The following is a 21,262-nucleotide window of genomic DNA, read 5'->3' as shown; positions in this document are numbered from 1 at the left end:
TGCTCTAAAGTCTGTTTTCCCAAGAGATCAGGGTCTGAGTAAAGGCAGGTCTGACGTCTCCGCTAGTGTGAGCTTCAGGAAAACTAGTAGAGGCCAGCCAGCATTTAAGCAGAATATATGGGAACATAACATATATATACTACGTACGTACACACACACACACACACACACACACACACACACACACACATTTTTATGCATATGCATTCTTTTTAATTGAATGCCTTTTAAATGGAAGACTCTACTTCCCTGATTGCCATAGTATCTTTTCTTTCTGCTTTGCTCTAGCTTATGCCCCAACACTTGTGTATGCTGGATGCCTGAAGGTCCTTGCTTTTTATTCAAGTACCAATACAGGGAGGTAGGAAGGGGGTCAGAGACCAGAGCGGTGTGGCAGGTGTTTATTGAGCTAGAGAAGAGCTGAGCATGGCCAGCCTGTCACGTCCTCAGAGACTCGGCATTATGAACTGCCCCTGCAGGGTCATTTTTATACAGCATGAAGTAGCCCTGGACCTGGGCAGGACTGATCTGAGTTGTAACTTGAAGGACGCGTTCTGCAAACGCCTCGGCCAGGGAAGGTGCTTGCCCTGGATAGAACCTCTGGAACATCTGAGTCAGCTGCCAGTGTGAGCAGTAGCCCACGTACTCCTTCATGTCTACTCGTCCAGGGCGGATCAGTGCAGGGTCCAGCCTAAGAGCAGCAAAAGCAGGATCACAGGCACAAGTACCACTGCTACCCCCTAAAATGATGGTTTCTCCGAACCTCCTGATCTCCCAAGGCACCGAGGGGGCAGGGAGTCCTGCCTCACAGTCTCAGATTGCCTCATCCCTTCTTACCTGTCAACATGGTTGGTGGTCATGAACACAATGCGTGCCTCAGTGGAAGCCACACCATCCAAGGCATTGAGTAGTCCACTGAAGGTGAGACGACCTAGACCTTGGTACTTGACTGGGTCTAGAGGAAGGCAGAGATAAAGAGGCGTGGATGATCATAACCCTACTCAAACCTTCTACTCCCCACCACGTTCCCCTACTTATCAGTGACTCTTGTGAACTCGTTGCCAACTCAGGCGTCCTCCATCAGCCCTCTGGATTTCCACTTTCTTCCACTGCTCCTCACTCCTGTACCTCATTTACCGTCCCTTAGAAATGCTCCCCGTTTCCTCAGCTCCCCTCACTTACTCTCTGCAGCTAGGTCCCGGCTAAGAAAGGCTGCATCCACATCTTCCAGGAGCACCAGGCTCTGCTGCGGGGCCACGCTCAGCAGGTGGTTGAGCCGGTCATCGGAGAGGCTGGAGTCCGTGAGACTCAGCAGGCAGATGCTGTGCTCCAGTTCCCCGGCCAGGGCTGTGCTATGGAGGACAGGATGACAGCAGGCAGGCAACCTGGAATCAGTCCTTGGGCCCAAATACTTGTCCTCCCCATAACGGGTGGGGTCTCAGAGACCTAACCCTTCTATCACCCCATCTTAAGGCATCTCATGTCCCACGTGTATCATGTTCCCGGGTCTCCACATTTAATTCCCTTTCCAACCCCACAGCTCAGTTTTTCTCCAGTTTAAGGATTAAGAGAAAATGTGACCCTACTCACATAAAACTGCTTTTTCCGCAACCAGGGGGCCCATAAAGCAGGTAGCCACGTCTGTAGGGAATGCCTAGGAATACAGCCAAGATGATCAGGACCTAAAATGAATTCAAGTACTCTACTTCAAATGTCCACATTCATTACCAACCCTGCCCCCTAGTGGCCTGATGACCTCAGTACTGGAAGAAATTAACCCTAGGGGCCAACTTTCATCTCTGGGAATTAAGCTAGAGCTTCATAGTCACCCCATATGACCACAGAGACCAGCCTGTTTTCCCTTACTATAGCACCACATCAAAAACAGCCTGGCCAAGACCCCAGCGGCTTCTCACCTCTGTCAGTGTACCACTTGGGGTTATCGATGAATTCCCGGATGTCTCGGACGATTCGGTTAGCCAGACCCTGTTCTAGAACCACAGAACTCAGTGGCCGCCGTCGGCGTGGATAGCCAAAAGGGCGCCATTCGGAGCCCATGGCTGTGTACATCACCGTCTTCCCTTCCTCCTGCTGCAAGGCTAGCTCTCGAGCTAAGAGGGGGAAATAAGACGAAGCCAGTAATTCGTCTTTGCCATGCTATTAGGCAGACCTGTGCCAAAACAGCTTCCCTCTGGTCCCATGGGCTAAGATCCTCCTCTCCAAGCTTCTCTTCCTCTGACGTCATATGCCCCTATTCTTGCAACTTGCCCCCCCACCCCCCTCGCCATAAAGGCAGCCCGTGCTATCCCACACCTTCCTCCAGGATGTTGAAGAAAACCTTTCGGTCAGTGCCCAGAGCTGTGAAGGTGACAGATTCCCAAGGAGTCCCTGTCTGCAGGTCTATCATCTGCATCTCTCGGCTTCGTTCCACTCGGATCCATTTCCCTTGGTACCTGAATAAAAATGGTCACAATGAGGTGAATGAATGGGGGGTCAAATCCAGCTCCCCTCATTCTCCTTTTCTACTCTTAGAGCCCTCCCTGGCTCCCAACCTTACCAGATAAAGTGGTTTCCAGGGCTGGGGACAAATTCAAACTTAGTGGAGATGCGCCCACTCTCATGCTGAAGGTATGAAGTCTCAACACTGAGATGCTGAGTACGGGTACTGTGGCGGGTGAGCCAGCTAAGCAACCAGGCATAGCTTCGGTCTCGAGCAGGGACTTCCAGTGTGATCATGTAATGGCGCCGGAATGCCACCAAGCCCAGCTGGGCACCCTTCCGGGCCAGGGCCAGGGCTGTGCCCACACCCACAAGCCCAAATCCAGCCCCAAAGTAGGGATTGTCCTTCAGGGCCAGAATAAAGTCTGAAAGGGGCATCTTGAGAGGGAAACACTGAACCTTACAGGCTCTGACGCATTTTCAAACCTGGGGGTGGAGAGCAGTGGAGATGGGACAAAGCAGATTAGTTTAGAAAGGACTCTGCAATTCCTCGTCACCCTCATCCCTTCTTCCCACAGAGGCCAGGTGCAGGAAGGACAGGTCAGTTCTACTGTGTGTTTCCATATCCTCCCTTTGTGGGATGGAGGTCCTGCTGGAATGCAAGGGCTGAGACTTCAGGCCCCTCTTCCCATTTTGCCCTTCATTATCCTGTTCATAGTTCAATTTCCTGCCAGAGGATGAGGTCTAAAGATTCCTTAAACATGAGAGAACAATGTAACCATCTTCTCATCAGGATAATGGGCAGAATTTTTGTGGTCCCTGGGACTAGCTGAGATAGAAAGGGGCCCACTGCCCAGAGTTAACAGAGGATGAAGCTACTCTCTTCCACTGACCTGTCAGTAACCCCATGCCTTACCACCATGAGTAATACCCTTCAAATATCCTCTCCTTTACACGCTCAGTTCCTAATGTCCTGTTTAGTTAGCCTTTATTACCTCACGACTAAACTGTCTCTTTAAAATTAATTTTAGTTCTTAAAACGTCATCTTAATGGGCCTCCACCTCTGGCTTTGGCGTACCAAATTGCTACACAGGGATCCAGATCTTTCTTCATACAGTCTGCTTCAATCCAATGGCTTGTTCTGAACAGATCTCTGAATTAGGTAAAAACTCCTCTGCCTGGTACTCAAAACCCTTCACAACACAGGGCCTACCTATCTTTCATTGCTTAGCGCCTAATAATCTCTGTTGTATAATTCTGCTCAGGCAGGTCTTCTCTACTCGGAATGCCCATTCTAATTGACTCTTCCTTCTCCCCCAATTTAACACCTGTCCATTTGCTGCTTCCTCCACGGACATTTTCCCCGAATTCTCCCCCAATAAAACGTGACCCAGTCTAATTTTAGTTTGTAAGGTCCCGAGGGATTGGAAGTCACATCGTTTCTAGCACACCTTCCCGACCCCTGCCACTTTGCTGTGCGCGAGGCACGCGGGACGGTGAACTGACAGCCGAGACCACGGCTGAGGCTCAGAGTAGAATCCAGAATGCCAAAATACTTATGCATGGAAGGCCACAGACAAAGCCCTTCCCCCTCCCGGCCCTTGTCTGACGCCCAGGAGCCCCTTCCCGAACCCTTTCCACACCCCAGCTCGCGCCTCCAGCAGCGTGGCTCGGAGTAACCCCTCACTCCGCCCCCTTACCGCCATGACTCTCTGGCCCTCCCTCTCGATGGTTTCAGCCCCCGGCACTCCAGGGACGCGCCGCTCGGCCCCGCCCCGGCGTTCCTTCACCTACTTCCCGCCACACCCACCTAGCGGGCCGTGCCACTCTGCCCCACAACTCTCGATGGTACTCCTTGGGCCGCTCGGCTGGGAAAAGGGGCAAAGGGAAAACGCCGGAGAAAACCATAGAGTACACCGCCAGCCGACGAGAGGAAGAGAGAGCGGCCTCCATCGGCCCGAAGTCCTAGAGGCGGCTGGGCCGGAGGCGGTCGCACAAAAGGAGTCCCGGGAGGCCGCTCCAGCAGCTGGTGGACCATAGAGAGACACAGCTCCTGCCGGCCTTGGCCCGGGAGGTGAGTTAGTGGCTGCAGGGCGGAAACTAGTAGGGAGTGTTTGTGGAGCGGGCCGGAGGCAAAAGTTTCTCGAACCCCAGGATGAGGGTGGGCCTGGGCGGTGGGAATCCCCGGGAGGAGGTGCTGAAAGAAGCACGCCGACGGTCGGGGCCCCGGCGCATCACAGCAGCCGTCCCGGTGCCTCAGCCGCGTCACTGCTTTGGATCCCACCCGGTTGCCCGCTGCCTCTCCTCAGGACCATAATCATGACGATGCTCCATCCCAAGCTTTGCAGGTCACAAAACGGCTTTCCCATTTGCTGGCTCTTGTGATTGCCGCTCCCGCCCAACGATGTGGACGCTGTCATCACCTCCACTTTACAGATAGGAAAGCTGAGGCCCTGGGAAGCGAGGTGACTGTATCTGTCAGAGGCCACGCGGTGAGTCAGAGCCCAAAGAAACATGGAAACCCGGGTGCCTTTGTCCCCACGCCGGGTCACATTCTTTCCCCAGCCCTTCTCTCTGCATTAATTTGTCCCTTTTCTTGCTCACTGCCTCTGCCCCAAAGATGTGCTCATTTCTCCTCTTGTGCCCGCCTCTCTCCCACCTCACCCGCTTTCCAGCCGCTGAAGGTTCAGGTTTTCAGGTTCTTGATCTAGAAGGCACTGTGTCCTCCTTGGCTCCCCGCAGAGCAGCGATAAAATTCTGTGAGCGGAGGCTGTGGTTTCCAGAGAATCCTCTGACCGTGGAAATGCACTTCCCAGCTACCTTCCGAATCCCCCGATCTGAGGTTTTGAGTTGCAGGATTCACACCTGCAACCTGATTTCCTATCCCTAAGGCCCTTACTTGACCTCCATGACTCAATTTCATGGAGTAATTACTGTCATACATTACTTATTCTTCACCTTACGCTAATTTTAGCCATGTGTAACAGGATATGCAATTTAGTTGGTATTCATTTCTCAGTTGTGTTCTAGTGTTTTCAATATGAGGCCATAGTCAATGAGTTTGAAATTTCTCCAGGTGTGTTCCTTCATATGTAAGGAACCACTGGTTTATCTTTGTAGCAGACCTAGCTTCCCTCTGATGCATCTCCATGTCTGCGGTTCTCCACTAGAATCTCATTTGTCTTACTTGCATAGATTGTTGTGGTTTGTGTTCAGTGAAGTGATAAGTCAGTCAGTTGCACTCAGAAAGCTCTAAGTCTAGGGAGGGAGACTGATAGCTAAACAACAGTGCAGTGTGACAGTTTCTGATAGAGTTAGGTACAAGGTACAAGGCCCTGAGGACCCCAGAGAGAGTAACTTACATAAACAGTGTCAGGAAGTCTTCACAGCAGAAGTGACATTTGTGCAGATTCTTAAGGACAGTGAAGAGTTGGTTAGCCAGACGAGAGATGGAGAAGGGGAAATGGCCCATCAAGCCCAGAGAGAGAGAGAGAGAGAGAAGCATGTGTGAGGGTATGGGAGCAAAAGAGAAGTTGTTGAGCCTGGAGAATGGCAACTCATTGGTATGACTGGATCAGAGATCTGTTGAGGGGAGAGGTGGTAGATGAGTCTGGAGAGGTCAGCAGGGGCCAGGTCATGAAGGAAGGGCCTTATACCCATACAGAGGAGTAGTGAGATCATAACATGTTAAGCGGGGAAGGGACATCTGAGATCCCTTGGCCCAAGTTTTGTTGCAGATAAGAAAACTGGGACCCAGATTGCTTTATGATTTCACCAGGGTTACTTAGATCCAAGAAACTTAACCTTCAGTCTTTAGTATATTGGCCAAAACTTGTTGGCTCTCTTCTAATATTGATCCCTATTAACATTTGTATACTTCTCGTTCTGAACATTGTTGTAAAAACTTCTAGGTTAACTAGGTGTGGCATGCTGCCATGCAAGGAAATGCCTAAGTGGGCAGGCACTGGGCCGTGCACCCACATCAGCTGGGAAGAAAGTGAGTGAGATCTCTAACTATATTTTGTTTGGGTTCTCTTCTGATTGGCTTATCAGCACATAAAAACCACAGGACACCGGTCAGTGGTGATGACAGACCCCGTGTTGGACCCACAGCCAACCGACAGCACTGGGGAGATGGATGGACTGTGCCCTGAGCTATTGCTGATCCCCCCATCTCTGTCTAACCGTGGAATCCTGGAGCCTGTCCAGAGCCCCTGTCCTGCTGGTAATCCCACACCTTTGCCTGCTGACCCAGGCTGCCTGCTGGTAGAGTCCACAGCAACTGAAGAGGACACAGGGAACATGGAGATCATTGTGGAAGCAGTAGCTGGAAACCTGTCCCCAGGTGCTCCTGGAGAGCCCCCAGGTACAAACATAGTTGCTACCAGGCCAGTGGGACAGTCAGCCCTGAGGTTTTGTCTGTGCTATTTTTGACCCTTCTATATAAATGTGATGAGAACACAAGGTAACATTTTTATTCTTAGAGATGTTGTAATTTGATTTGCAGTTGGTGAATGTTGATTGAAGGCTGGCAGGGTGGTTCACAACCTGGTACTGAGCTCTTGGCAGAGTCTATCCCTGTGAGGGCTTCAAGTCTGCTAGGCAGCAGTCCAGAAGGGAAGACCTTTCTGACACCTCTGCCCAATCCTTACTCCTATAGCCCTCGGGGAGTTTTTCCCCCATATTGACCCTCCCACTCGGGAACTGCAGCCAGGGATTAGGCAACAGGCCCAGCGCCTCCACCACCCTGGGCTTGGCAGGGCTTCCCAGAGGTAATCTGGTATTTCCTTGCCCTAGTTTCTTGTGTATAACATACTTAACTCATCCGAGGCATGTTGTCAAGAGTGGGAGTTGAACGTTTATATTTATTCTAGAAAAAAGACTCTCCCCTCTATTCTTCCCATATCTACAACTTCTTATTTTTAGGTAACTTCCCTGCTGTTAACTGCCGTCCTCCAGCTATGGCTGTCACAACTTCCCTTGGCAGTGTAGTATAGTGACAGCAACTACTGGGAAAGATTAGCTAATTTGATCGTAGAGTATTTCTAACCTTCTGTGTAATGAAACAAGTAATAGGCAAAGAACAAACCTGGGAAAAACATTTGCAATACATGAGGAAGAGTTAATATCTTTAAAATTCAAAGAGCTATGAAATAAGAAAAAGAAACGGTGTTTTTTGGGTTTTTTTTGGTTTTTTTTTTTTTTTTTTAGAAAGGGAAAAAGAAACCTACAGGCACTTCAATAAGGAAGAGTAAAAATAGTCAATAACCATAAGGATGCATAATCTCACTAACACACAAATAAGTTCCAGTTAAAAATAATTATGAGGGGTGCCTGGCTGGCTCAGTCAGAAGAGCAGATGACTTTTTTTTTTCTTTTTAAGTGTATTTATTTATTGAGAGGGAGAGAGCGATCCTCTGGGGGGAAGGGCAGAGAGGGAGGGAAAGAATCCCAAGCAGGCTCTGTGCAGAGACTGATGTGGGGTTTGAACCCACAAACAGTGAGATCATGACCTGAGCCTAAATCAAGAATCAGACGTTCAACTGATTGAGCCACCTGGTGCCCCAGAGCATGTGACTCTTGATATCGGGGTCATGAGTTTGAGCCCCACGTCGGGTGTAGAAATTACTAAAAAACAAAAAAAAAAAAAAAAAAAAAAAAAACAAAAAAAACTTAAAAAAAAATAATAACATTTATGAAATGCCCATATTGCTTCTCAACTATGGCAAAAATTAAATGTTTTTTATAATACTTAGTGTTGGTAGGAAAACAGGTAACTGCCTTATAGCTTATAGAGTGTATAAATTAGCATAATCTTTTGAAGGTCATTTTATATAATGAACTTTAATTTTTTTTAATGTGTATTTACTTTAAATAAATGTTATTTAAAGATGCTTAACCGACTGAGCCACCCAGGCACCCCTATGTAACAAACTTTAAACTGACCCAGTCATTCCCATTTCTAGGCCTCTGTCCTATAGAAAACTCACACACATGCACAAGGAGACAGGGGTAAAAGGATGTCCCGAGCAGCTTTATTTATAATGATTGCAAATAACCCAAATGTCCATCAGTAAGGGCAAGACTTCATTTTGACTTGTTCATGCCAGGAAGTACTCTGGACTGGACAAAAAAAAAAAAATGCAAGGTAGAGCTAAAGGTACTCAGAAAAAAAAGTATCTGATATATATAGCAAGCGGTGGGGCGGGGGCGGGGAGGGAAGCAAATTGCAGAGAAATGACTGAAAAAGGCCTGAAAGAATAAGAATATACACCAAATTTTGTGTGAGAGTGTGAGGGGGTTATTTTTTCTTTATATACATCTATGTTATTTGAGTTGTCACACTGAACTTTTATTTAAAGAAATGATAAAAAAAAAAAAAAAAGGATTCCCAGGGTAGACGTGGCACAGACCTGGGCTTGAGTCCTGGTTCCACCATTAACAGGCACCATGGCCTTAACCTTAGAACTCCAGGCCCCTCTTCTCGTAGGGCAACTGGAGCACCAAGTGAGTGTTTCCTACACCTTTGTCAAGGTCCTGCCCGTTGCTTAAGAAATGGCAGTGATTACTGTGAACGTGATTTGGGTCTTTTGGAAACAGCTATTTTCCATTTTGTAAATTACTGTGCCTTTGAAAAATCTCTTTACAGAATGTGAAAGTAATACTTTGTCATTTATACTGTACATGTTATCCGCAGATTGTCGTTTACTTCGCTTGGAAGTTCGTAATTTTTCATTTGGGCAAAATGTATTGCCTTTTCCTATGCTTTCCTTATTGGTTAATGCTTGTTGTATTTATTTAGCAAATATTAAATACCTATTTTGTGCCAAATATTGGGCCAGATACTCGGAATCCAACTTTAGTATATGTGCTGCCGAAGCGAGCACTTGATAGTGGGAATCCAAATGTATGTGCAAATAAATAGACTGTCCCTGACCTTATGGAGCTTACTGTCCAGGGATAGAACCAGACTTAAGGTCCATCTCCACTCTACTAATATTAAAAGATTCACCTACATTTTCTACTAGTAGCTAACTCCTGTGAGTCTCATTCCATCTGATTCTGTGCCTTTCTCTGTCGGTCCTCTGCCTGCAGGTGTCCTGGTAAAGGTGGTGGAGGTGTACTTCTGTGAGCGCTGTGAGCAGAGCTTCGCAGAGCCCACTCTGCTGGCCCTGCACCAGTGTACTGAGACCCTTATACAGCCTATGCAGGGCCTCTCTAGCCTTCCATGCTCTGTAGAGCTGACCCCCGGCAACCTCATTCTCTCTGGCCCTCTGCAGGGCCAGGGCCCACCAGATAGCCCCCTGCCATGCCCTGTGTGTAGACAGGAGTTTGCCCAACCCCAGGCCCTGAAGAGCCACTTCAAGATTCACCGGGCCACTCCCGACATCTTCTCCTGTCCAGAGTCTGGCTGTGTGTTCTCCGCTGAAGATCGCAAGGGTCTGCAGCACCACCTGAGGCAGGCCCACGCCACGGTTCCCGTGCCCTGTTCTTTCCGGGGCTGCCCCCTGCTCTTTGGGAGCCAGCAGGGCATGGAGCTGCACCGGCAGGCCCACTACCCTTTCCACTGCAACCATTGCAGCTTCGTGGGCTCCAACGTCAAACTCTTCCGGCAGCATCAGCGGAGCCATGGGGCCGGGACACAGGGAGAACTGTCTGCCCTTCAGGGTCTTCCATCCCAGGAGCTGCTGCCAGGTATGAGGCCAAAGGCCCAGCAGTGCCTTGCCTGGAATGCAGCCACGGTCAGTCTTACGGGACAGGCCGTTGATTCCAGTGCCATGAATGCATATGTGAATGCAAGGGATCGTGGAGCAGTGGCTCAGGAGGCCAGTATTACTGACTGACAGTGGAAGGCATCTAGAAACCCTGGACCAGTCAGAATATATAAGACAAGGAGCAAGTCTTTGTCCATGACAGTGAGTGATATTTGGCTTTAGCTGTGCTGTGGCCTTGAAGTTACTTAACCAGTATCCTTTTCTTGATCCATTTCAGGCTTGCTAAGACCTGTTGGTGCTTTGTTCCCAAAGAGAAGACCCCTTTTTCCTGGGAAATAGTCTTGTATCTTTGCCTTCCTGAGGCATCTCCCTTTGTTGAGGGATAGAAGGGCTGGATTGGTGTGACCCTGTCTTGCTGATTAGGCTTCTCAGTAGAGCAGTTAAGAGGACAGACTATGTTACCCTGCGTTGAGCCACCAGCCGTTAGCCCTGGGAACCCAAGCCAGGGAAGGGCTCTGTACCCATTCTGTCCCTCTCAGTCCCCTACCCCCACTGCAGTGATCTCAAAGCTCTTACCTTTCAGGGGTCTGAGGATGGTGTTATCTGAGGTTTGATTTACTCTAGGTTGGAGCATTAATGACAGCTTAGCTCTTGGTCTTCCTATCCTTGTCTTGAGTGATAATAAATGTATAGACTTAGAATCCGAGATCTCTTACACTAAATGGGGAGGGGGTGATTCTGCCAGCCAGTAAGAGGAGCAGTCCAAGCCTTCACTGCTGGCATTGGCTTCTATAGACATCATCGAATGTTATGTGTCTCCAGCTCCGAAACTGCCCAGTAGAGAGGGAGAGCCTTCAGAACAAGCAGATACGCCCTTGCCCAGGCGAGAGTCAGCTGACGAGGAGGACGTAGAGGAAGAAGAGGGGAATGGCACCTTAAAGGACTCCCAGAAAGCCCCAGAGAAAGCCCAGGGGGCTCAGCAGTTAGAAGGTAATGACATGGTTAGGCTTGAACCTCCTGGTGGTGGGGCGGAATGGATTGAGGGGAGCCTGGCATTGAGGCTCTGGGGTTTGGTTTCCTGGGCTTTGACTCATATCCCTTTGTTCCTACCCTTCCACTTTGACATGTCTAGTGGGAAAATGATAAATGAGTAAAGACTGTAGAAACAGAGCCGGGGTAAATAGAGTTTGCTCTCCTGGGCTGGTTTTCCTTGGGCAGAAAGCTTTTTTGCAGGGAAGGAGAGGGTGATGTTCATCATACAAAGATGCTAGAGGTTATTGATCAGCAGCCTGACATGTCTGGCATTGGGCCCACTGAGATTTTGTTTCCGAAACCCTACTTCCCAGTTTTCTAACTCACTAGAACATTTGAAACCCATCCAGCCCACAGGGAGCACATTTATTGTCAAGGGAATAGAAAAGATCTGGTTGTATTTATGACCAGTTCTCTATGATCTAGAACTCAGTGAACCAGTGTTAGGAAGTGGGAGTGCTTTACCTTCTTCACTTCCCTTCTCCACACTCCATGGGGTTTTTTTCCTTCCAACCAACCCTGCTGATCCCACTGCCTACCTCCATGAACGAGGACAAGGAAGAACAAGAATGGTCCATCCGGATTGTTCTCTCGAGCAGCTCTAGACAAAGGCTTAGGAACAGTAGGTGGCTGGGTGAAGCACTTCAAATAGGTTTGCCACAAGGCTTGAGAAATCCTTGTGATATTGCTTCTTTCAATACTTGAATTTCTCGTCTCTTCTTTGAGACCACAGTGTTTGAAGTGCTACTGTTTCGGTTTCCTGGAGAGAAACGGGAAAGGCCACACGATGTTTGTGTCTGGGCAGATTGTGGTTCTCCCATTATCTGGCCAGCCGCTGAGCTACCTTCTGTGCCTTTCCCTCTCCCAGGGGATGTGGCTTCTGGCACCGAGTCCCTCTTCAAGACCCACATGTGTCCAGAATGCAAGCGCTGCTTTAAGAAGCGGACCCATCTGGTGGAGCACCTGCATCTCCACTTCCCGGACCCCAGCCTCCAGTGCCCCAACTGCCAGAAGTTCTTCACCAGCAAGAGCAAGCTCAAGACCCATCTGCTGCGGGAGCTGGGCCAGAAAGCCCACCGCTGCCCGCTGTGCCACTACAGTGCGGTGGAGAGGAACGCGCTCAACCGCCACATGGCCAGCATGCACGAGGACATCTCCAACTTCTACTCAGACACCTACACCTGTCCCGTGTGCCGCGAGGAGTTCCGCCTCAGCCAGGCCCTCAAAGAGCACCTCAAGAGCCACACGGCGGCAGCGGCGGCAGAGCCGCTGCCCCTCCGCTGCTTTCAGGAAGGCTGTGGCTACACGGCCCCTGACCGCAAGGCCTTCATAAAGCACCTGAAGGAGACCCATGGTGTGCGGGCCGTGGAGTGCCGCCATCACTCTTGTCCCATGCTCTTCGCCACGGCCGAAGCCATGGAGGCCCATCACAAAAGCCACTATGCCTTCCACTGCCCACACTGCGACTTTGCCTGCTCCAATAAGCACCTGTTCCGCAAACACAAGAAGCAGGGCCACCCCGGCAGTGAAGAGCTGCGCTGCACCTTCTGCCCCTTTGCCACCTTCAACCCGGTGGCCTACCAGGACCACGTGGGCAAGATGCACGCCCACGAGAAGATCCACCAGTGCCCTGAGTGCAGCTTTGCCACCGCCCACAAGAGGGTGCTCATCCGCCACATGCTGCTGCACACCGGTGAGCTGGCTTCCCTGCTTCCCATAACGTAAGGGTGGCGATGAGGAGGGGGCGGCAGAAGTGAGCTTTTACTGTGTACAAGACACAGGAAGGGCCTTGCGTGCATTGTCTTGTTGGACCCAGTCTTCCTAGATATAAATCAAGCCTTAAGCCGAGTGTCACTCAGCTAGTACGGTGGTTAAGCCACTGAGCCAAAGACTGTGCTCTCACTGCTGTGCTGCTGTGTCTCACCGTTAAGGCCCCGTCCAGTTCTGCTTGCCCTTCGTCAGGCTTGCCTGGGTCAGTACCCAGCCTATTAGAGCGAAGAAACCCAGACGGGGGGGAGATACCTTCCTTTGCAATTTGAGTTTTGAGGTGTGCTATGAGAGATGGGGCGAGGGGACTGAACCATCTACATATGTTGTAGCCTTGGCAGCCGACTCAGAGTCTAAATTGGTTACCAGCATTGCTGATGCTTTGAGTGACACAGCCACATCAGGCTTCCTCCTACAGCATCACCCCATTTGTGCTCTCTAGGCAAGCATCAGTGGGTTGACAAGATATTAAAAAAATCTCATCAAAGATTTTTGGGAGGCCAGCTTTTAGGTAGCTTGGGGTAAAGCCATTGTTTCCTTGGAACAGGTCATTTCTACGCATGCTTTGGTCACCAAGCCTCGTTTTTCTGCGGCCTTTCCTAAAATCTTCATCTCTACGGTGCTTTATAGTTTAGAGTTCTTTTAGATAGATTACTTCATTTAACTCATAACAATCTTGTAAGGAAGACAGGTGAAAAAGAGAAACTGAACACTTAAATGGCCTGTTTCAGGATCACACAGCTAGTATCAGAACCAGAGCCAGACCACCACGTTGCTTGCTTTTGTCCGCGGGGAAATGGGCTGAGCGGGTAGGCAGGGATCACAGGGAAGGGTCCCGAAGGACCTGGTCTTGACCAACTACACAGACAGCTCTTCCTTGAGTCCTTGCTGGGCACTGCTGAGGACTTTGGGACATCTCATTTAATCTTCTGTCAACCATGAGCAGTCAGTATTTTTGTTGCTCCCTCTTTGGAGCCAAGGAAACTGAAACTTGGAGGGGTTAAATGACCTCTCCAAAGCCATACGGTAGTAAGCTGGGATCTGAACCACCACTTGATAGCTCTGTGGTTTCTCTCTGCCTTGGCTTCTTTTTCTGTAAAATGGGGCAGTCCTCCTCCGGGGGCTGTTGGGAGGAGTCAGTACGAGGGGACCTGGTACATAATGAGCATTCTATACATGTTGGCTATTGACGTCTTTGTTACTGTGTCGGATTTCAGAGTTCAAATTCTTAACTACTTCTTGTATTGCCTGATTTTTTTCTCCTCTTCCACAAAACTGGAAGGAACTAGGGTAAGTGGAGCCAGTGCCAACAAGCTCCACAACAAATCAAGGGTAGACTTCCAAGCTGGTTTTGGAAAGCATGGTCTTCACTTTCCTCCGGGGCTTGCTCCGTGTCAGAGTGGAGAAATCGTCTGCGAGGGCTGGGGAGCAGCACTGACTTGTGAGCCACGCCGCGGGCCGCGCGTGAAGCTTTCGTTCTGCTTGGCATCAGGGCAAGCTTGCTGGGGAAGATGGTCTGTGCTCGCTCGGTCCATGTCTGACCTGTGTCCTCTCCCCTCTCCCACCCCCACTCCCCCATAAGGCGAGAAACCTCACAAGTGTGAGCTGTGTGACTTCACGTGCCGAGACGTGAGCTACCTGTCCAAGCACATGCTGACCCACTCCAACACCAAGGATTATATGTGCACCGAGTGTGGCTATGTCACCAAGTGGAAGCACTACCTCAGTGTGCACATGCGGAAACATGCAGGGGACCTCAGGTATGAGCACACGCATGCCTCCGTCCCTGTTCCCGAGGACCTTATGCCAGGCTAGCCTCCTCTTGAACTCACCTTGCTCTCCTGGCCCCAGAGCGACTCCTCCTATTGTCCCTCTCTGCTCCTCTCGCCTCAGCTCCATTGCCTGTAGCTGGCCTCTGTGCCTGTGGCCCAGTGTGCATGGTGAGAGCTGTCTGGGCTCAGGGGAGGGAGCGCAGGCCTACACACGAAAGTGTCCCTTGGGTTCTGAGTCCGGTCCTGGGAAAGTAGGGAGGCTGCACCTGTGACCCCAACCCAGGCATGTTTCCCGCTGAGCTGTGGCACAGATGGCCAGGGGGTTTCTCCTAGCTTCCATGCCTCCACGGGCGAATGGGACCTAGGCACAGAAACCTGCCCCATGAGGCTGTAGCCCTGTCAGCTCCTTCGGAGTCCACGGCGGGTTGCTGATTTATGCTCTCTTCCCTTTGGGAAGCGATACAGAGGAGGGGTTGGAACACAGGCCCTGAAGCTAGGCTGTCCCTGCCCTTCACTTCCTTTTTAACCTTAGGCAAGTTATTAATTTCCGTGCTTTAGTGACCTCACTTGCAAATAGATACCTACGTCACAGGGCAGTGGAAAAAAAGAATAAATGATGCGTGTACAGTACCGAGTGTAGAGCCTTGTCCACAGTAAGTGCTCGTTTACCTGTCAAGGGAGATCGATAATTGTGATTTTGCCCCCCACCCCCACCCCTGTCCTCCTCGCCAGATACCAGTGCAACCAGTGCTCGTACCGCTGCCACCGGGCTGACCAGCTGAGCAGCCACAAGCTGCGCCACCAGGGCAAGTCCCTGATGTGTGAGGTGTGTGCTTTCGCTTGCAAGCGGAAGTATGAGCTGCAGAAGCACATGGCCTCCCAGCACCACCCGGGCGCGCCGGCCCCGCTCTATCCCTGCCGCTACTGCAGCTACCAGAGCCGCCACAAGCAGGCCCTGCTGAGCCACGAGAACTGCAAGCACACCCGCCTCCGGGAGTTCCGCTGTGCCCTCTGCGACTACCGCACCTTCAGCAACACCACCCTCTTCTTCCACAAGCGCAAGGCCCACGGCTACGTGCCCGGGGACCAGGTGTGGCAGCTCCGCTCTGCCAGCCAGGAGCCGGAGGGGGCCAGGCAGTGCCCGACACCCCCGCCAGACTCAGAGCCCTCGAGCCAGCTGTCTGCCCAGCCTGAGGCGCCAGACCGTGACCCCGGGACTGTGGTGGACCCCAACGTGGACCGGGCCCCACCGGAGCCCGGTGAGGAGGACCGCGCCGGGAGACCGGCTGGCAGCGAGGTTCCGCGGGGGGACGACCTGGGTAGCAGCCCCAGTCCGGCCGAGGCAGATGAAGGTGGCTGCACGCTGCACCTCGAGGCCCTGGGGGTAGAGCTGGAGCCCGTGGCTGAGCCGCCCCTTGAGGAGATCACTGAACCCGCCCCTGCGGAGTTCAGGCCCCTGGACCCCTCGGGGCCCCTGAGACTGGAAGGGCCAGGTGCAACTTTGACAGAGCTGTCTACCTTTGAAGGTGCTGGGACGTCTGGTTTGGATGCTGAAGAAGAGCCCGTTCTGGAAAAGCCAGCCCCTGAAAGCCCCAGAAACCCCCCTTCCTCAGAGGAGCCCCCTGACAGCTGGGTGGGAACCTTCAAGGCAGCTCTGCCTGCTGAGACCGCTCCCCTCCCCCAGTTCCCGGAGTCAGAGTCCTTACTCAAGGCCCTGCGGAGACAGGACAAAGAGCAAGCAGAGGCTCTGGTGCTGGAGGGGCGGGTTCAGATGGTTGTGATACAGGGAGAGGGGCGGGCCTTCCGCTGCCCGCACTGCCCTTTTATCACCCGCCGGGAGAAGGCCCTGAGTGTGCACTCCAGGACTGGGTGCCAGGGCCGCCGAGAGCCCCTGCTGTGCCCTGAGTGTGGGGCTAGCTTCAAGCAACAGCGTGGCCTCAGCACCCACCTGCTGAAGAAGTGCCCTGTTCTGCTCAGAAAGAACAAGGGCTTACCCAGACCAAGTTCACCCGTCCCTCTGCGTCCTCCGCCCCCGGGCACCCAGGACTCAGGGGATGCGGAAGGTGGGAAGCCCCCACCTGCGCCATTAGAAGTAGAGCTGGTGCTCCCAAAAGATGCTCCCTCTGTGCCTCCCAGGGAGCCGGAAGTAGAGGAGCCTCCTGGCACACTGTGTGTCCCTGCAGTCCCTCCTGCAGGAAACCCCTCACCCGCAGAGACGCCTGAGAAGTTCCACTTCGAGCAGGGCAAGTTTCACTGCAACTCCTGCACGTTCCTCTGTTCTCGGCTCTCCTCCATTACCTCTCACGTGGCCGAAGGCTGCCGGGGGGGACGTGGCGGGGGAGGAAAGCGGGGGGCCGCCCAGACCCAGCCCGTTGCATCCCTCCTGAGCGATGGAGGCTCCGCTCCCCTAAACAGCGGCAGCACAGAGCGCAGCCCTGGGAATGGGGACACGACTGCGGTGCCAAAGCAGAAGGGGGCGCGCTTCTCCTGCCCCACGTGTCCCTTCAGCTGCCAGCAGGAGCGGGCTCTGAGGACTCACCAGACCCGGGGCTGCCCCCTCGAGGGGTCCGGCGAGCTGCACTGCGGCCTCTGCACGTTCACCACTGCCGCCGCTGCCGCCCTGAGGCTACACCAGAAGCGGAGGCACCCTAGCACGGCTCCCGCCCGCGGGCCCCGGCCCCCTCTGCAGTGCGGGGACTGTGGCTTCACCTGCAAGCAGGGCCGGTGCCTACAGCAGCACCGGCGGCTCAAGCACGAGGGAGTGAAGCCGCACCAGTGCCCCTTCTGTGACTTTTCCACCACCAGACGGTACCGGTTGGAGGCGCACCAGTCGCGACACACAGGTGTTGGCCGCATCCCCTGCAGCTCCTGTCCCCAGACATTTGGTACCAACTCAAAACTGCGCTTGCACCGGCTAAGGGTACATGACAAAACACCCACCCACTTCTGTCCCCTCTGTGACTACAGTGGCTACCTCCGCCATGATATCACTCGCCACGTCAACAGTTGCCACCGGGGCACTCCTGCCTTTGCCTGCCCCCGGTGTGAGGCCCAGTTCAGTTCCGAGACGGCACTCAAGCAGCATGCCCTGCGCCGACATCCTGAACCTGCGCCCCCCGCCCCCGGCTCTCCTGCGGAGGCCACCGAGGGCCCCCTGCACTGCTCCCGCTGTGGGTTGCTGTGCCCCAGCCCCGCCAGCCTGCGAGGACACACCCGGAAACAGCATCCGCGGCTGGAGTGCGGGGCCTGCCAGGAGGCCTTCCCCAGCCGGCCGGCACTGGATGAGCACCGGAGACAGCAGCATTTCAGCCACCGCTGCCAGCTCTGTGACTTCGCTGCCCGGGAGCGGGCGGGCCTGGTGAAGCACTACTTGGAACAGCATGAGGCGGCAGCGGCCTCGGAGGGCGGTGCAGGTGCCAGCCAGCCCCCGCTGCGCTGCCCCTTTTGTGACTTTACGTGCCGCCATCAGCTCGTGCTGGACCACCACGTGAAAGGCCACGGGGGCACCCGGCTCTACAAGTGCACCGACTGTGCTTACAGCACCAAGAACCGGCAGAAGATCACCTGGCACAGCCGCATCCACACCGGGGAAAAGCCCTACCGCTGTCACCTCTGTCCCTATGCCTGTGCTGACCCTTCTCGACTCAAGGTAAGGTTGGGGCCCTGGGGACTTCCCTGATCCCAACTCGCAGCTATGAGCTCTGGGACTTTCGTGAAGCCCCCTAACTTCTCCAAGCCTGAGATTCCTCGGGTGTAAAAGGAAGAGAATACTTCACAGAGTTGTTACAGAGATAAAATTCCGTCACACGTGCTTGGTATGTGATGAAGGCAGGTAATAGTTGGGTGGTAATCTCCGTGATAATGGCTAACATTTATTGAGCACTTATTGTATGCTGGATACTAATTTTAGTCCTTCCAAAACACAAGATAGAGTTGCTTTTGCTATTTCTTCTGCAGTTTATCTCACAGGTTAATAAACTGTGAGGTAGAGGTTAAGCCCCCAAAGACACAGGTAGCAAGTGGCAGAGCTGAGATAGGGCAGACCAAGAGGTAGGCCCAGTGGGTTAGGTTGGTGTCCACATGGCCAGACTGGGGAGCCTGCTTGGTAACAGAAGTATGGCCGGGATGGGAGCACATCCTTTGAGTGTCAAGGGTACGCATTTTCTGGGCACACTCTGCTCTTCCCTCCTCCAGTACCATATGCGGATCCACAAGGAAGAACGCAAGTATCTGTGCCCTGACTGTGGCTACAAGTGCAAGTGGGTCAACCAGCTCAAGTACCACATGACCAAGCACACAGGTGAGTCTGTGCGGTTTCCACAGGCCCAAGGGGTTCCCCCATTCTCTGGCACACCCAGCCTCCTTGAGGTTGTGGGTGTCTTTAGTCAGGTTCAGGGCGCACATCAGTTTTTCACATTGGTGGTAGGAGGGAAGGAGGCTGAATGGCCAGAATAGCTTCCCTGCCCACTGAAGACCTATCAGAATCGGAAGAGAGGTGAACCTGGGAGCCTATGCGTCTGCACTGTGTAAAAGCTTCATGGCCCTAGGTTACCCACCTCCCATTGAGAACTCAAACATGTGACTGAAGGAGGTCTCCTTGGTTCCTGCAGACACGATGGGCTGTCATGGGTAACAAAGAGAATGTGAAGGGTTCACTTGTTTTAACTTCTTTTTTTTCTTCTGGGTACGGAGTCCATGAACTATGGCTTCTCAGGAAAGACTTAATGATGCCGTGCTTGTGATTACTGTGTATGATCCCCTCATGTAAAGGAAGTAACCAGATGCATTTCAAGGCACTCTGCATCTATGAATGACACTTCTTTTGCCTCTAGCTCTTCCTTCTTAAACATTTTATTTTCCTGTTTGGGTTGGGCAAGGAGTTGTATTTAAATGGATTTCCAAGTTGCATGAGGACCCCATGATCAAAAGGGGGTTAGAATCTCCCATTTGGAAACCCTGTCATATTTGAGTGAATATTCGTTGCTGTCAGGTGGCTACTTGGGAATCAGTTATCAGCATCCATTGAGCACCCGCTGTATACAAGGGGCTGTTTTGGGAGAAGGGCATAGAAATGTCAGAGGAGACTGGAACATTCCAAAGATGCAGTCGTTAGTCACCATGCTGCTTGTGTTCTTTGTGTCCCGGGATCACGGCGACTCTTCCGGCGCACTGAGCATTGTTCGACTCCCTTCAGCAGTAATTTGTTCCTTGTCCTCGCCCTGTCCCCCAGGACTGAAGCCATACCAGTGTCCCGAGTGTGAATACTGTACCAACCGGGCTGATGCGCTGCGTGTGCACCAGGAGACGCGACACCGGGAAGCCCGGGCCTTCATGTGCGAGCAGTGTGGCAAGGCCTTCAAGACCCGCTTCCTACTGCGCACCCACCTCCGCAAGCACAGCGAGGCCAAACCCTATGTGTGCAACGTGTGCCACCGTGCTTTCCGCTGGGCTGCCGGCCTGCGCCATCACGCCCTCACCCACACCGACCGCCACCCCTTCTTCTGCCGCCTCTGCAGCTACAAGGCCAAGCAGAAGTTCCAGGTGGTTAAGCATGTGCGCAGGCACCACCCCGACCAGGCCGACCCAAACCAAGGAGTGGGCAAAGACCCCACCACCCCCACAGTGCACCTGCATGACGTGCAGTTGGAGGACCCCAGCCCCCCTGCTCCTGCTGCTCCTCCAACTGGACCAGAGGGCTGAGAGCCTACCTCACCTCTTGGAGGGTGTGGTCCAAGACGTGCAGTGCAGACTGACTGGAGGCAGAGCGAGCCTGGAGCTCAGGGCCAGAGGAGGGCCTAGCTTCGAGGCGCCCGGGGAGGGGGCTGCAGGCCTCCTGGGACTCAGGCTCTAATACTTTGAAGTTGATGGCCATATATATAAAAGAGCAACATGGACCACAAATTGATTTCCTGTTGCGGCACACTGTGTTTTTAACCCATGAGTTCCTGCTTTCTTCACCATCCCTCCCCCAAAGTCCCTGGCTCTAAGATGCTGGTTTTACCCATTCTGTCATCCCCTTTCTTCTTGCTGTCAAGTCTGTTTTCTTTCAATGCCCTCAAAACAGTTGTATCTACCTGCATGTGCTGTTGTGCCTGATGCTCTCTAAAGCATGTTAAACAGAGTGATTACTAGCTTATAGACTCGTCCACGTCCCTGACTTACCATTTCCAGGTTGTCCTCTTGATCTGCCCTGTTCCCTCTCAGACCTCTGCCTCTCCTTTGTCTCCTTCCATTTTCACTGTGTGATTCTGAAATGGGCCAGGTCTGTTTTCTCTCTGTCCTTGAACCTGTCTTGGCCTCTACCTTGCTCCTTCTTGCCAAGTCCCTTGGTCTACCTATAGAGGGAGGACTGCCCCCCACTAAGCCTGTTCCTAGAAGCAGGTTTATTTCAGCATCTGTCCTCAGCCTGGCTCAGCAGCGACACTAGAGTTAAAGTACAAGGTAGTGTGAAATGCAGATGACTTGGGGGAATGGGGGCTGGTGTGAATCTCTAATCCAGACCTTACAATGACTGGATGATTAATCATCTACACTGG

The 21,262-nt window shown here is 52.5% G+C and overlaps 2 protein-coding genes across 9 annotated transcripts; one reads left to right on the top strand and one right to left on the bottom strand.

The window, feature by feature from the left end:
* Nucleotides 1-386: 386 nt before the first annotated feature.
* On the bottom strand, nt 387-4,214 carry LOC122228248 (mitochondrial chaperone BCS1). 4 transcript variants are annotated; one of them, XM_042953195.1, is made up of 8 exons: nt 4,141-4,214; nt 2,558-2,925; nt 2,314-2,453; nt 1,917-2,111; nt 1,591-1,654; nt 1,183-1,352; nt 838-955; nt 387-691 (listed from the first exon to the last, which is right to left on the bottom strand). In XM_042953195.1, the coding sequence occupies exons 2-8, from the start codon at nt 2,875-2,877 to the stop codon at nt 439-441; spliced, it is 1,260 nt and encodes a 419-aa protein (XP_042809129.1). In that variant the 5' UTR covers nt 2,878-2,925; nt 4,141-4,214; the 3' UTR covers nt 387-438. The 4 variants fall into 4 exon arrangements, with proteins under 4 accessions (XP_042809129.1, XP_042809131.1, XP_042809132.1 ...); XM_042953197.1 differs by lacking the exon at nt 4,141-4,214 and adding an exon at nt 4,084-4,119; XM_042953198.1 differs by lacking the exon at nt 4,141-4,214 and adding an exon at nt 3,519-4,047.
* Nucleotides 4,215-4,287: 73 nt separating this feature from the next.
* Nucleotides 4,288-20,627, top strand: ZNF142 (zinc finger protein 142). Of its 5 annotated transcripts, none has more exons than XM_042950161.1 (10): nt 4,288-4,514; nt 4,789-4,932; nt 6,494-6,806; nt 9,536-10,135; nt 10,978-11,145; nt 12,056-12,880; nt 14,537-14,714; nt 15,459-18,375; nt 18,921-19,026; nt 19,957-20,627. In XM_042950161.1, the coding sequence occupies exons 3-10, from the start codon at nt 6,527-6,529 to the stop codon at nt 20,424-20,426; spliced, it is 5,544 nt and encodes a 1,847-aa protein (XP_042806095.1). In that variant the 5' UTR covers nt 4,288-4,514; nt 4,789-4,932; nt 6,494-6,526; the 3' UTR covers nt 20,427-20,627. The 5 variants fall into 5 exon arrangements, with proteins under 5 accessions (XP_042806095.1, XP_042806096.1, XP_042806094.1 ...); XM_042950162.1 differs by having other exon boundaries at nt 4,781-4,932; nt 6,554-6,806; XM_042950160.1 differs by having other exon boundaries at nt 4,781-4,932.
* The last annotated feature ends 635 nt before the right edge of the window (nt 20,628-21,262 follow it).

The sequence above is a fragment of the Panthera leo genome, chromosome C1 (genome assembly GCF_018350215.1).
Source record: "Panthera leo isolate Ple1 chromosome C1, P.leo_Ple1_pat1.1, whole genome shotgun sequence".
NCBI lineage: Eukaryota > Metazoa > Chordata > Mammalia > Carnivora > Felidae > Panthera > Panthera leo.
The sequence above is the reverse complement of the archived record's forward strand: the minus strand, read 5'-3'. Positions and strand labels throughout refer to the sequence as shown.

Bases quoted from the DNA above. Each gene is read 5' to 3' on its own strand.
- ZNF142 (XM_042950164.1), top strand. From the start codon at position 6,527: ATGACAGACCCCGTGTTGGACCCACAGCCAACCGACAGCACTGGGGAG. The intron at 6,807-9,535 runs GTACAAACATAG...CTCTGCCTGCAG, and splicing joins TGCTCCTGGAGAGCCCCCAG to GTGTCCTGGTAAAGGTGGTG. The intron at 11,146-12,055 runs GTAATGACATGG...TCCCTCTCCCAG, and splicing joins GGGGGCTCAGCAGTTAGAAG to GGGATGTGGCTTCTGGCACC.
- LOC122228248 (XM_042953195.1), bottom strand. From the start codon at position 2,877: ATGCCCCTTTCAGACTTTATTCTGGCCCTGAAGGACAATCCCTACTTT. The intron at 2,112-2,313 runs GTGTGGGATAGC...TCCCCCTCTTAG, and splicing joins CTTCAACATCCTGGAGGAAG to CTCGAGAGCTAGCCTTGCAG. The intron at 956-1,182 runs GTAAGTGAGGGG...GCCTTCCTCTAG, and splicing joins CCGGGACCTAGCTGCAGAGA to ACCCAGTCAAGTACCAAGGT.